The sequence below is a fragment of the Salmo salar genome, chromosome ssa04, assembly GCF_905237065.1.
Source record: "Salmo salar chromosome ssa04, Ssal_v3.1, whole genome shotgun sequence".
Taxonomy (NCBI): Eukaryota; Metazoa; Chordata; class Actinopteri; order Salmoniformes; family Salmonidae; genus Salmo; species Salmo salar.
This window is the reverse complement of record NC_059445.1, coordinates 9,456,974-9,473,081: the sequence shown is the minus strand read 5'-3', so window position 1 is coordinate 9,473,081 and position 16,108 is coordinate 9,456,974. Positions and strand designations below refer to the sequence as shown.

General features: G+C 44.2%; 2 protein-coding genes across 3 annotated transcripts in view; one reads left to right on the top strand and one right to left on the bottom strand.

Annotated features, from left to right (window-relative positions):
* Nucleotides 1-124: 124 nt before the first annotated feature.
* LOC106602191 (myotubularin-related protein 7) lies at nucleotides 125-13,439 on the bottom strand. 2 transcript variants are annotated; one of them, XM_014194685.2, is made up of 14 exons: nucleotides 13,140-13,439; nucleotides 12,383-12,505; nucleotides 11,166-11,328; nucleotides 8,336-8,493; nucleotides 6,809-6,937; nucleotides 6,282-6,416; nucleotides 5,694-5,826; nucleotides 5,397-5,506; nucleotides 5,182-5,307; nucleotides 4,892-4,941; nucleotides 3,461-3,661; nucleotides 3,087-3,221; nucleotides 2,638-2,764; nucleotides 125-2,260 (listed from the first exon to the last, which is right to left on the bottom strand). In XM_014194685.2, the coding sequence occupies exons 1-14, from the start codon at nucleotides 13,164-13,166 to the stop codon at nucleotides 1,928-1,930; spliced, it is 1,950 nt and encodes a 649-aa protein (XP_014050160.1). In that variant the 5' UTR covers nucleotides 13,167-13,439; the 3' UTR covers nucleotides 125-1,927. The 2 variants fall into 2 exon arrangements, with proteins under 2 accessions (XP_014050160.1, XP_014050161.1); XM_014194686.2 differs by having other exon boundaries at nucleotides 1,946-2,260; nucleotides 2,598-2,764; nucleotides 13,140-13,427.
* A 1,807-nt stretch (nucleotides 13,440-15,246) lies between these two features.
* Nucleotides 15,247-16,108, top strand: part of LOC106602190 (microtubule-associated tumor suppressor 1 homolog) — an 83,611-nt gene continuing 82,749 nt past the window's right edge. The window contains exon 1 of the mRNA XM_045716428.1: nucleotides 15,247-15,490. The gene's annotated coding sequence lies outside the window, so the exon portion shown is untranslated. The remainder of the gene's footprint in view (nucleotides 15,491-16,108) is intronic.

The following is a 16,108-nucleotide window of genomic DNA, read 5'->3' as shown; positions in this document are numbered from 1 at the left end:
TAATTTTTTCTAACATTAAAATCTGACGTGTGTGTGTGTGTGTACTGTAGTGTGACTGAAATGCAGTCATGTTCATAACCTCATGTACACTCTCTCGCGTTTTAAACCAGCACATCAAATGTCATTTCCCTTTGACAGTGAATGGAGTTTATTTCAGGTCATTTACAACAGGTCATTTACAACAATGTATAAAGTAAACACTAAATACCACAGTGGAAAGGATATCCATTGGATTTAGCCATGTTGTTTTCCCAGGTTGACCATACAAGTGGTTTCTCAACAGTCTAATACTTAGCCTGGTCCCAGATCTGTTTGTGCTCTTACCAACTCCATTGCTCATTGTCAAGCCATGACAATTCCATAGACGGGTTGGTTGTTTAGCAACAAAACCGAGGCGTGTGCAACTATGGGGCAAAACAGACGTGGTTGGTTTAGACTGTTGACAACACGTAAACTATATTTAGTCTCCAATGTTTATTGAAAACAAATAAAGTTCCACAATGAGCACTTGTCTCTCAAATACATCATTACAGTTGTTGGTTAGCTAGCTAGCAAATGTTAGCCATATTAGCATAGATCAAAACAAGACATGGTATCAAGATGAAACTAGCCACCTAGGATCCCACGTATGGTTTCTTGTCATTGTTGCTAGTGATCTGGCCATCCAGAACCATAACACACGGCTTTCTGCCCCTTTGAAGCGCACACACATCTTTTCGTGCTGTTGTCAGCTAACCCGTCTGTAGGCAGTTGGCAAGAGGACAGAAACAGAATGGCACACAGGCTAACTAATGCTACCGATCACAAAGAGATTTGACTTCCAATATCCACACCCACATACCATTCAGATTGAACCAATGTGTTGGCCATGCATTCTAAGTGGTGAGCTGGTGTTGATATTGGAACAAAGTTTCTAATGTATCCTAAGTGTTCATACTACAGCGCTAGTGAATGCACTCGTATACACAGTTAAATACACACATCAGTGGGAATAACCATCTGAAAAGGTTACCGCCGTTCAATGGGCTTTCCAAAGGAAAGAGTATGTCTCTCGATTCATTACTAATAAGCAGCAACTTTCATTTCAAGACCAAATAAAAGCCTAGTCATGGCAACGTGGACATTTCTGTTCATCCAGGCTAGTTGGGAAGTGCAGTGTTTCTTCATTTGTGTGAGAAGGCAGGCTATCAGAACGAGACAGTAAACATAAAACTAGATTGGGTGGTGATAAATGTTCCAAGAACACGTGCCGTGTTTGACAGTGTTATCTGGGTCGTGTTCATAAGTGCAGAATGTAGCGAATTGTTTTGCAACAGCGTTTCTTATTGGACAAGTTCAATAGTTTTCTGACCGTTTTTGTTCAGTGTTTTCCTCCTGAACACGACCATGTTATACCACTGGGATACATTGTAGCCTATATGCTTGTTCAGACTACAGAATGGACAAATGGATTTCAGATGCTTCTGATACTTTTGTTATCGAGGGGTAGTCCTACTTGGTGTGACCAATGTAATGCATGGGTCTAAAGGAAAGTACAAACAAATGTACATTTAGTTTTTTCCTGTTTTAAAATGTTGTACAGTACATTGTAACTCAACATAATAGCTTAAGACAAAATATTCCACACACAGTATTTTGCCTTTGCTGTAAATGTTTGGTCCTGGAATATTTTTGTTCACATTTTACACTAGTATGGGGTTAAAACATCCACTATGGCTACCCAGTGTTACCACAATACCCGGCAGGTGCTCACGTTGTGCTCCGATACTAACTACACAGAAACAAAACAAAAGAACCACAAGTAAAATCCAGTCCAATTGGCCCCGTCAAAAGAGACCTCTGTGATATTCAATTGTCAATGCAAAGTGCCCTCCGACAAGCCCCTCTTCAACCCCTCATTGATCGCCATTTTCGCTCAGGCTGCGCACTAAATGGCCTCGTCGGGGTCCTTGCTGTCGTCGCCGCCGCTGGAGGAGCGGCTGCTGAGGTCGGCCACGCCCGATTCCATGTCACTGCAAGCCGAGGAGAGGTCGTCGGGGTCAAGGCCAGGGCCCTTGGGGGGCCCCAAGGGCAGAGTCATAGCCGGGCCCGGGGGCCCCCCCTGGGAGGGAAAATAGTCCCGAGGGGGGCTAGTGAAGGGGCAATCTCCAGTGGGAGGAGCCAGCCCACCTGGCCTGCATTCTTCCTCACACACTTTGTTGGTCTTCCTCTGACCCGCATTACCCTTAGTTTGATCCCCCTTCATCAGGGCTGCAATCCTCTGGAAGATGGACAGATGAAAAAATGAAAAGACAAGTGTTACCAGTAAGTCTGGGATAGAATATGAATGAATCACTATGTCTATAGACTACTAGCAGACTACTGTATATGTAACAGAAACCCTCCTGTTGAACGCCCCTCTGAGACACATTTTCTTCAACTTATCTTTGACTTCATGGTGTTTGCCCCCTCCCCTGTAAAAACCCAACGATATAGTTGTTAAAACAGCATAAACTAGTTAATAGTAATTCATAACGATAATAATACATTGATAAACTTGTAAATTGGCCTTAAAGAGCAGCGTTCATTGGGAGCGTTACGCGAGCGTGTCTGTATGCCTTGTTTGGTGCCCGGGTGGGCCGTCCCTCCCGGTGCTACCTCCTGGTGATTGGTCAGCTCCTCCTCCAGCTGCTGAGTCTCCTCCCTGACTGCTGTCAGTAATTCGGTGGGCGTCTGGCGCGGGGGCGCACTCTTCTCCACACGGTTATACATGCCCTTCCACATCCTTGGAGACAAGATACACCGTACTACAACTAGTGAACAAACCCTCTGGATCTAAACCGTACTACAACTATTGAACAAACCCTCTGGATCTAAACCGTACTACAACTATTGAACAAACCCTCTGGATCTAAACTGTACAATAAAGTAAAGTGCTTTCTACAACAGGCTACCATCTGATGGATTTGAGGGTTTTAACCCACAACCCTTCGTCTCAGATGTACCCGAAGACACAAAGTAAATAAAAACCATTCAGTGTCCCAGTCCTTCTAGCTTTTTCACTCTTGTTTTCCCAGTGAGTCTACTGAGAGGGTGCAGTAACTCACTTGAAGCAGTAGGGGGTGGTGTTTGGCCGTAGCATCCCCTGAGTCTGGGTGTGGTCAGCCCTGTACAAGGGGTTGGCGTACTGTGCCCTGTCCTTCCACAGCTGGGGCCACAGGGAGTGAGTCCTCTCACGCAACCTGACCAACGTTGGAGAAAACCAAACCAGATGTGATACATGAGAGGGGTTACAGTACAGAAGAGCTTGCTGTAAGAAAGGCAGAGACCTGCATGGAATGGGATTGTAGCGGCCTTATGAACCACAAGGTTGTTAGCCCGCTGAGCTAACACAAGTATTCACGCCTCAGGCAAGATTATTTGTGTAACACAAGCACGGTTCACTGAACTACCTCCGGCACATTGGCGCCCTCAGTCTCACCCCATGTCCCTCCTCTCCTTCTGGCTGTTGCCCAGGAAGTTGCCGTACTGGCAGGAGTAGACGTGTCTGTGCAGCTGGACCAGGAAGCGCTCGTTGAACTCAAAGGCACAGGGGAACTGCTCTGACAGCTGCCACACACACTCCAGGAACTGGTCTATCACCGGGGACACCTCCTTAGGATCACCTTCCAGATGGCTGTACCTGCAGAGAAGGAAAGACTGCAGCTTAAAACACTTTCATAAGGAGTTTAAAGCGGCAATCAGCAGTAGAAACAATAACGAAGCGGTCTCGCTGCCCCTGGTTTGGTGAAAAGCTGAGGGATGTAATCCCTCTCAAACTCATAGACAGAGCTACGGATGCAAGGATTGACCGTCCTTGACAACAAAATGATAGTTTTTACCATGTTTTGAGGATATATAGTGTTTGTTTACATTTTCTTTGATTACAAACATTGGAGTAAAACAAGCTTCTATTTTCGCCAATGCTGATTGCCCCTTTAGAGCAGATTTAAAGAACTGTAAGGGAAATGTTATGTATCGACTCAATGCTACTTTCTAATAACTAATTAGAATGGTTCATGCAGGTGACTGACTGGTTGTGTATGGAGGAATCCTCACTATCACTGTTCCTCAACTTGGCAGTACGCCCAGAATATTGCTATGGGAACAACCGAGGTATCTCAGAGACAGAGAGCCTCATGAGGTATTGGTCAGTCACATGTGCGAGCCACCGGTAGTGATGAATTAATTATGCTAAATCACGCAAATATAAACTTGTCTGTGTGTAGCCGTTTATAAGAGAACTGCTGGGACTGCCCCAGCGGAGCTTCTGACAGACCTGTACGGTGTGCAGAGTTTGTTGTAACCTCTCCAGCTTGCTGATAATAAAGAGTGATTCATTTTAAGATAGGCTTCAGGTGCCCCTGGTGTTGAATTTCCACCACAGAACTAAAAGGTAACCCTGGGGCGTTGTCATGGCAATTTTATAACCCACTGGTTAAACAGTAATGCCTCTAGGCAACTGCATCAAGATCAGTTACCTTTTTAATCTAGCCAATGGCTTCAACTGATAAGAGAACATGCACAGACTGGAGTGGAACACCTCAAAGATGTGGAATAACTCTACTTCACCAATCCTAACTGAAATCCGAGACGGACAGTTGCTGCTAAAGCGGCTGAATTTCACAGGGGTTATGATCTGACCTGAGTGCAGCACACATGGCGGACACGTGGCGAGAGGGTTGAAAGCGCTCGCGGCGGACACGGTGCGTAGGTCGGACACGCTGTATGATGTCTATGACAAATGCACTTCTCGTTCTGATGAAGGACTCTACTTGAGAAGGTAAAATACATGGCACTGCAGGGACCTTCATTCTACCAAACGGTAGAGTTAGGAGTTGGGTTCTTAGACAAACGTGTGGGACGGACTGACCTGTGTGAAAACTTGTGACCGAACGACACCCAGTCCCTCTCGATTAGCAGCTAAAAGACAGGAAGAAGAGATTAAGTCAGTCTTTCTTGCACCCGACGGGCCAGTTTCCCAGACCAAGATGATGTCTAGTCCTGGACTAAAGCGCATACTTCATGGAGACTCTATGGTCCGGACAACTGGCCCCACGTGTGCTAACTATATCTCTGGATGGGATCACAGTAGAAGAGGGACTGTATGTGCCATGACGTAGACTGTAGATAGTGTGTGATGAACGGAAGCTAAAGCCTTACCATGAGTCCCTTCATAGTCCTGTAGTAAGGCTCCAGGAGAACGCTGGCTACAGAGCAGGCCTGGGCCGTCCTGTCCCAACCGTCCGAACAGTGGACCACCACACTGATACCCTCCTCCGCAACCGCCTACACACACATCACAGTATTATTGAAATTGATACCTATTGTGTGTGTGTGTATATGTGTGCTCGCGCGCCCTGCCCAGTTTGTATCACCTTGGCGATGAAGACGCCTGCGTCCAGCACGGCTTTGATGTGCTTCAGCCAACCGGAGCTCTCCAGCCCCCACAGGAAGTCGCCCATGGAGGGAGTCTTGAGCTCGCCCACTATAGGGTCAACGCAGGAAGAGAGGGCAGTCAGTCATGCATACACACATACAATGTGGGACATTCACAAGCCAACCCAAAGGAATGCATGAACCTGACAACTATGTGTATGAACTGAGTAGGAATACTGACGTTCAGTAGAACGTCGGCCATGGTTGGAAGAGAAAGGGAAAGAGGAAGTCATTACCGTCAATGATCTTCTGCTGGCTGTTCCTCATCACGTGGATGTTCTCGATGCCGATGAACTGCAGTTTGATGTTGGTGTAGTGGTCCTCGTTCTCATAGCCTTTTCCAGCCGCCCGGTTGGCCATCGCATTCAACTGGAGAGAGATGAAAATCGTTATATCACAATACAGTCAAATACTTCCTGTTGACGACATCATTACATGTTACATTTTAGTCTTTTAACAGACGCTCTTATCCAGAGCGACTTACAGGAGCATTTAGGGTTAAGTGTCTCGCTCAAGGGCACATCAACAGATTTTTCACCTAGTTGGCTCGTGGATTCGCACCAGCGGCCTTTCGGTTACTGGCCCAACGCTCTTGACCGCTAGGCTACCTGCCGCCCATTGATATTCAGCTTTAAAATCGACAAAGCCTGGAAAGAGCCTACAGTCTGAGAGCAACATGTGGACGGTGGATGGATCAGATGTCCACCCAAGTCAAGGAGGCTTCAAGGAAAACAAAACGGCATTCATGTACCGTTACTCCCCCATTGACCTTACAGTATATCAACACTTCCTGACCCCAGGGTCTATCTATGGTGACCTCTGACCTTTGGCCTGGTGTCCACCACGTAGATGTAGTCGCTGCCCGGGTTGGACTTCATGATGGCCTCCAGCATTTGTTCATCCTCCTGGGAGCGAGCACTGAAGCCGGACAGGGGCTGACTACAGCGGCAGATAGCAGCCTGGGAGAAGAAGGGGTCAGACGCTGAAGTGACTGGTGATGACATCCAGCTCAGAGGAAGAGGTGGTGTTTAACAGTACTCAAACAGTGCTAGTATCCTGCGTGTGTCTTGGCATGCCAAGCAAAAGCCCACATTTAAACAGTCATTTACATTTACATTTTACATTTTAGTCATTTAGCAGACTTCATTTCATGCATTTTTTTTAAAACATTTTTTATTTATTTTTTAAGTCATTTGAAATTTTTAAACAGAAAACACAATATTCAGACCCATGACTGGTTCAGGCATAACAATTAAACATGACGAATCACCTAAATTAAACAAACATAAAACAACTGTTCTCCAGATTCAACCCACACCATTGACCCAGATAGTATGCCCCATCCACTCACTAGGGTATCCTGGTGGAAGTACGTCAGGACGGGTAAACGCCCTCGGCTCCGGAACTTCGAGCTCCCCACGATGACTGGAGGTGTGGCCGACTTTGGCACAAACAGCTCTGATGGGTACGTGTCACACACCTGCAGGCAGAGAGAGAAAGTCTTTACAAGAGGAGGACTATACCACTAACCAGAGGATGGAACCGGTTCACAGAACAGAAAACCGGAAAAGAGCAAAAAATGTCAAGGAACAGAAACGGAACATAGAACGAAAATGAACCGAACTGTCCCGGAACAGAACCGGTTAATAACGTTCTTTTACATTCCAGGCATTTTTGTTTCTAGTCCCACAACAAAACGCAACAAAACACCTATGCAAAGCACTCACTCTGTCACTCAAACATAGTCCAGTGTCTGCCTGCAAACTGAAAATCTTTGCCTGTGCGTGTGCTTGTTTGGCTAACTCCCCCCTACGATGCATAGGCTACTGTACTGACGTTACAAGCTTGATTCAGAAGATGGGGAGAGAGATTTTTATTTGGCTAGAGAAGAATGGATGAACTTTTTCAATGCTAGTTAAGGATATTTTAGGGTTAGTTATTACATGTCACGTTGGATTTATTAACTACAACATAGTAAGATGTGTTTATAATTCTGGTGCCGCTCTGCACACACAAGCTTGTTAGCTAGCTAGCTCAAAGGACATTCAAAGTTCCTCCACAGAAGCTGCTCCTCCTAGGTATAATTCTGTGCACCTAATTCAGATAATGCATCATCCACAACATTTCAGTCGCATGTTGTGCCATAGGCTACACTTGTCTGTCCATCATACATGTAAACAACTAGCTTACCTGCTCTATCCACACTGATTGGTGAAGTAATTTAATGAGCTAACTGTTAAAAACTGTTGATTTCACAGGTTAAAAAAGGAACACAAAGGAATGATATAAACTGGTCCTTTATTTGGCTTGGAACCGGTTCAGAACTTTATTTTGCTGGTCCGAACAGTGGAATGAATTTTTTTTTTCAATTCTAATCAGAACAAAACGATTGGAAAATGATTTCAGTTCCAACCCCTGCTACTAACCCAATAGTCAATATCAGACCCAGACTGAACAGACCCAGTACTCAACATCAGATCAGGACTATCAACACCAGAAAAATCAGCAGAGGACTGTACTAACCCTGTAGTCATTATCTGATTGGGACTATAGTGGTTAAAATCAGCAGAGGACTGTACTAACTCTGTACTAACCATCTGATTGGGACTGTAGTGGTTAAAATCAGAAGAGGACTGTACTAACCCTCTGATTGGGACTATAGTGGTTAAAATCAGAAGAGGACTGTATTAACACTGTACTCACAATCTGATTAGGACAATAGTGGTTAAAATCAGAAGAGGACTGTATTAACACTGTACTCACTATCTGATTAGGACAATAGTGGTTAAAATCAGAAGAGGACTGTATTAACACTGTACTCACTATCTGATTAGGACAATAGTGGTTAAAATCAGAAGAGGACTGTAATACTACTAACCCTGTACTCGCTGTTGGCCGGAGTGCTGACCCAGAGGTTGTTGGGCACGCCCATGCGTCTGTAGTCCGCCTGCAGGTCTAGGAAACTCCAGGACTCCTCCCTCTCCTCCTTGTTGGCGTTGGGGTTGATGGACAAGCAGTAGAGCTCGCTATATTTCTCTGGGCGAAACAGATAGAAACAAATGATCATATTTGATCATAAATCATGTTAAAATCAGCTAAAATCATGTTGGGATTGTATTGAAGGACAGAACAGTAGAGCTCACAGTAAATCTCTTGTGGACAACAGAGAAACAATACAGCAGTCTGTCAAAGGATCATACTAAGATTCAGATTCATTTAACCGCTACACAATAAATGATTCAGATGAATTTAACCGCTACACAATAAATGATTCAGATGAATTTAACCGCTACACAATAAATGATTCATATGAATTTAACCGCTACAGAATAAATGATTCAGATGAATTTAACCACTACACAATAAATGTATTGGCAGCCTGGGCTGTTTCAGTAAAGTTTAACTGAAGTCACAGAAACAGGTCACTGCCATCGGCATCCATTGAACAAGTGAGTCATTCTAACAGAAGGACAGAAACCCATTTCATCAACTTTACTATCCCACTGGGGAAAGGTTTTCTTGCAGTACCGCAGATATAGACAACAAACAGCTGTTACTGCTGTTACTAGGCCACTGGTCCAACTCACCCTCCTCTTATGCCCATAACCTTTGAGGTGAACCTAACCCTGAAAACGTACAGTACACCCTCCTGACCACACTAAGCCCAGGGTCGTGATCAGCAGGGCAAACTGATCCAAGAGCATCCTGACCGCTGCTCTCTTATGTACCAAGCTACACTCTGCTGTTAAAACAACAATTCAGGTAGTATGTTTTTTTATTGTACCAGGTAAGTTGACTGAGAAGAACAGCAACGACCTGGGGGATAATTACAGGGGATGAATGAGCCAATTGGAAGCTGGGAATGATTAGGTGGCCATGATGGTATGAGGGCCAGATTGGGAATTTAGCCATGACACTTATCTTACGATAAGTTCTATGGGATCTTTAGTGACCATAGAGTAAGGACACCCTTTAAACGTCCCATCCGAAAGATGGCACCATAAACAGGGCAATGTCCCTGGGACATTGGGTTAAAATATTTTTATATATACAGTGCATTCGGAAAGTATTCAGACCCCTTGATTTTGTTACATTACAGCCTTATTCCAGAATTGATAACATTTTATTTTTCCCTCATCAATCTACACACAATACCCCATAATGACAAAGCAAAAACAGTTTTTTTGAAATGTTTGCATATGTATTAATAATAAAAAAACAGAAATATCACATTTACATAAGTATTCATACCATTTACTCAGTACTTTGTTGAAGCACCTTTGGCAGTGATTACAGCCTCGAGTCTTCTTGGGTATGACTCTACATGCTTGGCACAACTGTATTTGGGGGGTTTCTCCCATTCTTCTCTGCAGATCCTCTCAAGCTCTGTCAGGTTGGATGGGGAGCGTCGCTGCACAGCTATTTTACGGTCTTTCCAGAGATGTTCGATCGGGTTCAAGTCCGGGCTTTAGCTGGGCCACTCAAGTATATTCACAGACTTGCCCCGAAGCCACTCCTGCGTTGTTTTGGCTTTGTGCTTAGGGTTGTTGTCCTGTTGGAAGGTGAACCTTCAGCCCAGTCTGAGTTCCTGAGTGCTCTGGAGCAGGTTTTCATCAAGGATCTCTGTACTATGATCTGTTCATCATTCCCTCAATCCTGACTAGTCTCCCAGTCCCTGCCACTGAAAAACATCCCCACAGCATGATGCTGCCACCACCATGCTTCACCGAAGGGATGGTGCCAGGTTTCCTCCAGACGTGACGCTTGCCATTCAGGCCAAAGGAGTTCAATCTTGGCTTCATCAGACCAGAGAATCTTGTTTATCATGGTCTAAGAGTCTTTGGGTGCCTTTTGGCAATCTCATAGCAGGCTGTCATGTGCCTTTTACTGAGAAGTGACTTCCGTCTGGCCACTCTACCGTTAAGGTCTGATTGGTGGAGTGCTGCAGAGATGGTTGTCCTTCTGGAAGGTTCTCCCATCTCCACAGAGGAACTCTGGAGCTCTGTCAGAGTGACCATCGGGTTCTTGTTCACCTCCCTGACCAAGGCCCTTCTCCCCTGATTACTCAGTTTGGCCGGGCGGCCAGCTCTAGGAAGAGTCTCGGTGGTTCCAAACTTCTTCCAATTAAGAATGATGGAGGCCAATGTGTTCTTTTTGGTACCCTTCCCCAGATCTGTGCCTCGACACAATCCTGTCTCGGAGCTCTACGGACAACTCCTTCGACCTCATGGCTTGGTTTTTGCTCTGACATGCACTGTCAACTGTGGGTCCTTATATAGACAGGTGTGTGGCTTTCTAAATCATGTCCAATAAATTGAATTTTCCACAACCTGTTTCCACTTTGTCATTATGGGGTGTAGATTGATGAGTGCAAAAATTATTGAATCCATTTTAGAATAAGGCTGTAACATTACAAACTGTGGAAAAAGTCAAGGGGTCTGAAAACTTTCCGAATGCACTGCATATATATATATATATTTTTTTTTTACCAGGGGAAAGAGTGCCTCCTACTGGTCCTCCAACACCACTTCCAGTAGCATGTGGTCTCCCATCCAGGACCAACCCTGCTTAAATTCAGAGACAAGCCAGCAGTGGCCAGGTGGTATGCTCCTGGCAGTACCTCCTTGTTCCATTCCATTTCAAAGAGTTTTCTCCCTCCTGAACAGGACCCAGGTGAATGGGTTCTTAGAGGTGATAGTCTCTCTCACCTGGGCGAGAGAGGCGTGCGAGCGAGGCCTGGACATCCATGGCGTCCCTCTCCTGGGGGATGAGCAGCTGAACCACCTGGAAGTTCTTAGTGTGGACGACCAGGTGGCTTCCTGAAGGGGTGGTTGGCGGCCGCTCCACACTGGCCACCATGCTGTGGAGCACCTGTCAATGACAACCGAGAACTCTCACAGACGGTCCCAATTCGCTCCCCTCCCCTTGGCAACAACTAACCCTTTGACGTTTGCAGATCTGTAAGGGGATGGCAATATGGTGGAAGCTCTACCACTACACTGCTGATACCTATCCAGATCCCTCAGATCTGCAAACATCGAAGGGTTAGGGCCAATGGTAAGGGGGCCGGCTGTCACAGTGGCATCTATTGCTAAGTTGAAAACACAAGTTCTGGAAGTGGAAGGGCAGGCAAGTTTTTTAGTTTTTTTTTTTGCTTTTCACTCAGATTACTCAACCACAGCAGTCATCTGTCAATAATGGACAGCAGACATTATTACATAAGTATTTGTTTAGTGTTATGACAAGCAATGCATTTAATAACTGACAAATTACATTTTTACTAAACTATAGTTTTCATGAGGCTAAGAGAACATGTTGCAGTTTTAAAGCAAATTTCCTGCATTTCTACACATTTTTGGCTTGGGGCTGGGAAGAAAATGTTCTATTTTATAGCTCATCATGCTTTTGTTCACATTTTGCCATGAGGCTGACAATTTGTTTTTCAGTTTTAAAGCTAATTCCCTGCTATTCTACACATTTTTTCATGAGGCTGAGAGACAATTTAGAAGATTTTAAAGCTGATTTCCTGTAATTCTACAAATGTTGCTATTATATGCTATCTGGGGGCCCACGACCTCCAGGGGGGCCCCAACCATCTGTGCCTGTTCGGGAATCCGGCCCTGAGAAAAGGGTTCCACTCCTGTTCACTTCAGTAGGCCTAAATACACCGACAAATCTCACATCATGTGTATGAAGGAGATATCCATTAAAGAGGAAATGTATTGGATGCGGTCCATTGACTTGAGGTGAGTCTCCAAAGTGGCGGAGCAAATCAATACTATCTTTCTGAGAAGGCAGGAAGGAAGCCACACACAGGGTAGATAGGGGGGTTGTGTCAGAACAGTGTCAGGCCAGACGACTTGTGATAGGTCTCGTGTCAGAATGGGGTCTGTCGAAACAACTGGTATCACTTCCTGGCTCCTACCCAAGTCTCTCTGCGTGTCTCTGGGTTGTTCTCCACGAAGATGGTGTGTGTGGCAGAGAGGTACAGCGTCCCCACCGTGGCTTTCCTAGGGGCCGTACGGTCAATCAGGCGGACATTCTCCACCTATAGGGCCACAGACACAAAAAACACACACACACACAAGTATAAACGGGGTCAAAACGGAATGTAATCCTATAGGCTATAATGTACTGAAGTGTGTGACTGACTGTATTGGTGTAGGCATATCTTCTCATAAAAACAAGGTTATTATAGAACTCAATGTTTACACATGTTGTCGTTGTAGATATGAATGTCTGTGATTCTGGAATGTTCTAACTGTTTCATTGAAGTAACCTACCGCAGGATTCTGTAACAATGTGTCCTTATTGAGGCCTATTGCCTTTATACTAGAATCCACTGTGGATAAATGCCCGCGGCAGACTAGAATAAACATCAAGAAGCCCGGACAAGAATGAAACGGATTGTGCAAATTCTAATGTCAAGACTTACAGGTATGCCATCATATGCGCTATGTTTTTGAGTGTTAATTTTTGCAACAGTTTAACCAGGAAAATACATTGAGGAGAATATAATGGTTATATTTTCAGGAACCCTGAATGTATGAGAAAGGGGATGGCACGAATCAGCAACGTTTTCACATCTTTAGAAGACGCAACTGAAATGCGGTTTCATTTAGGAATAGGACTAACTATACTCAAATAATTAGGATGGAAATTAAAATATAGGGTTGGATTACCTTTGGCGTTCGGATGTGCTCCATCATGGACCGCTTCGATCAAAATGGTGCGCGTAGAAATAATCCGATGTCCTGGTTTTGTGTTTTAAAAATAGAGGATCTTGGCTCAGCACAAAAATCGCGCACAATTTATATTCTCTGTACGTTGGATATTAGATGGGGCGCCTCGCAAGTATGCCATGGTTCCCCCTATCCTATTCTGTACAATAGGAGAATCACCCTGCATACACTCGGGTACGGGTGGGTGATTATGACAACACGGTCGTCACTAGTTACCACAGCCACAAAGTCACAAACCCCGCCTATTTCTACAATTTATCTTCTTAAAATGTGATTTTAAACTTGACCTTAACCGTAACTTTAACCACGCTGCTAACCGTATGCCTAACCCTAACCTTGAATGAAGACCAAAATGCTCATTTTTGTTTTCATATAATTTTGACGATATAACTTTGTGGCTGTGCTATCTAGTTGAAACCCTACAACACGGATCTTATTGGCAAGTATTGGCCGTGTTCGAGAGCATCAAAAGGACTGCAGGCGACTGCCGACTGATTTATCTACAAATCACGTTTCATCACAAATAACGACTCACTACTAATTGTAGATCATTCAGTCAAAGTTTACCCATGATACATTGCGATTTTGATCCTCTCGAACACGGCCATTACCTCCCAACGGCGCCTGCGCACATCACTGAGCGATGAGCCGGTGGAGCTCAGGCAGCGACCAGTGCTATACGGAATCTTTGGGACGTTCCTACCTTAAATCCTTACCTTACCCTAACCATTTTAAATGTGAACTTCGGAGGGAGATCAGGGCGATTATTAAAAGAAGAAAAAAAGTATTCTAAAGAACACATTTACATTTTGAGATGAATGCCCCAATTTAATTGTGAAATGTATCAGTGTATTTTGCCGTTTAGCCTATTTAATCTTTATATTAGGTTATTCAAACATGAGCCTGTCTGTGTGTGTACATGTGTACGTGTGCATGCCTACGTGTGTATATGTGTACGTGTGTGTTTGGCCATGACCTGCTTCTGTTATCAGGTTCATTGTTTACGTGCTTTCAGACATTGTGGGAGAAGCACATGCTTTCATGTGGAAGTGGATGAAGTCACACCCAGAGTCAGCCATGAGTACTACAAGTTTAGATAGCTGGCTAGACTCATTTACCTTCTAAAAATTGTTCGCTGACATAGCTAATTTGAGTGACTGTCAGTTTTTTATACCTTTATTTAACTATGCAATTTAGTTAAGAACAAATTCTTATTTACAATGACGGTCTACCCCGGCCAAACCCGGACGACGCTGGGACTCCCAATCACGGCCGGTTGTGATACAGCCTGGAATCAAACCACTGAGAACCGCTGCGCCACTCGGGACTGTCAATGACCGATTTAACAGGAGTAAAACTGCTGCGGCACAGCCAGATTTAGAACTACCACTCTGTGTATTCCACTGTTCTAACTTAACAGTAAATTGAGTTCCTAATTATTGTTTATATGTTTTTATGTCGGAGGGGGCCACTAACGGACGGGGGCCCTACGGTTTATGTCGCTTATACCTGGAGCCCACCCACACCCAGTATGTGTTACATAACATGTTATTGGAATGTAAACCTGCTCAGAAACAAAGTTATTACATGGAACTACAGTCTATTATGCCATTCCAGCCTGTGATCGGTTGGAATTTTGGAGGAATTGGGGACGTTGTATGATTAGATTAGATATATCTTTTAAAGTGTGATTGGTTCACAAGATAAGGATGTGTGCCAATGACTAGAGAGCATTTCAACATATTCCAAGAATCTGATAAAGATGCACAATTTATCCAACGATTAGATCCAAGAAATATACATTTTTGTATGATGGTTAAGCCTTTAACCCTTCAATTGCAATGAAAAGATAATTCTCCAATTGAATAGTTCAACATTTCTATTATTTAACCTTTTTATTTTTATGGGGAAAGCCATGCTTGTATTATCTGTAATCCAGTCAACTCTATACTGTGTTCTGACCAATGGCGCTGATTTGACACGGACTGTATTTGTCCACTAGATGGCAGCCGAGATCGAGAAATGACCTCTGCCTGCAACATAGCATACCGCATACCACCACCATAAGAGGCTGCTACACCAACTTTTCAGTTCAATATGCCCGGTTTTTATCAACTTTTTCTTATGACTGTAGGACGTCACCTATAAATCTATATAATCCTGCGTGTTTATCTGAATTCCGCGAAGGTTAAAAGGTTACAATGACGCCATAGTCTGCACAGGTGAACAGTGCAGAGAACGGATTGCATGACTTTGGCATTTCTCTGGCCGCTGTCTTGTTGTGGAGTCTGGTAAGTTTTGCCCTTTTGACTAACGTGCTGTTGTAGCGTTCAGTTGTAAACAAAACTCTTGTTATTTGCTAACAAATGTTAGGAAATGTTCTGTTTTCAGTGCCAAACTAATAGAAATGTTCATGGGCTAATGTGTGTTTATTACTGTGTAACTTGGATCAAGTCTATCTGTCATGGCTTGTCTTGAAAAGGAGACACTTTCTGAAGCCACTGTGTATGTAGCCGACAGTTAGTTCACTCTGAGGCTGTGTCCTAAAGAGCTGAGTAGAAACAGATATGGGTTGTGTTAAGGTAACTTGTTCAATAAAAAGACAGCATTGAACTGTGTTTTGCTAAAATGTGCACTAGTAACCAGGGTGTGTGTGTGTGTGTGTGTGTGTGTGTGTGTGTGTGTGTGTGTGTGTGTGGCTGCTTGTCCTCTGTCTAGTTCTACGCCCCTGTTCAGCAGTCTACACCCTTTGGTGGTATCCCTTTTGTCATCATTAGTGAATGAAGGTATTAAAGTGATTCCATGCCCCACTCTTTGATCACAAGATGTCAAACACTCACCTAACTAAACAGTGAAATGTCAAGAGCATAATGGTTTTGAGTTAAACACTACATCTGGAAAGATGATCC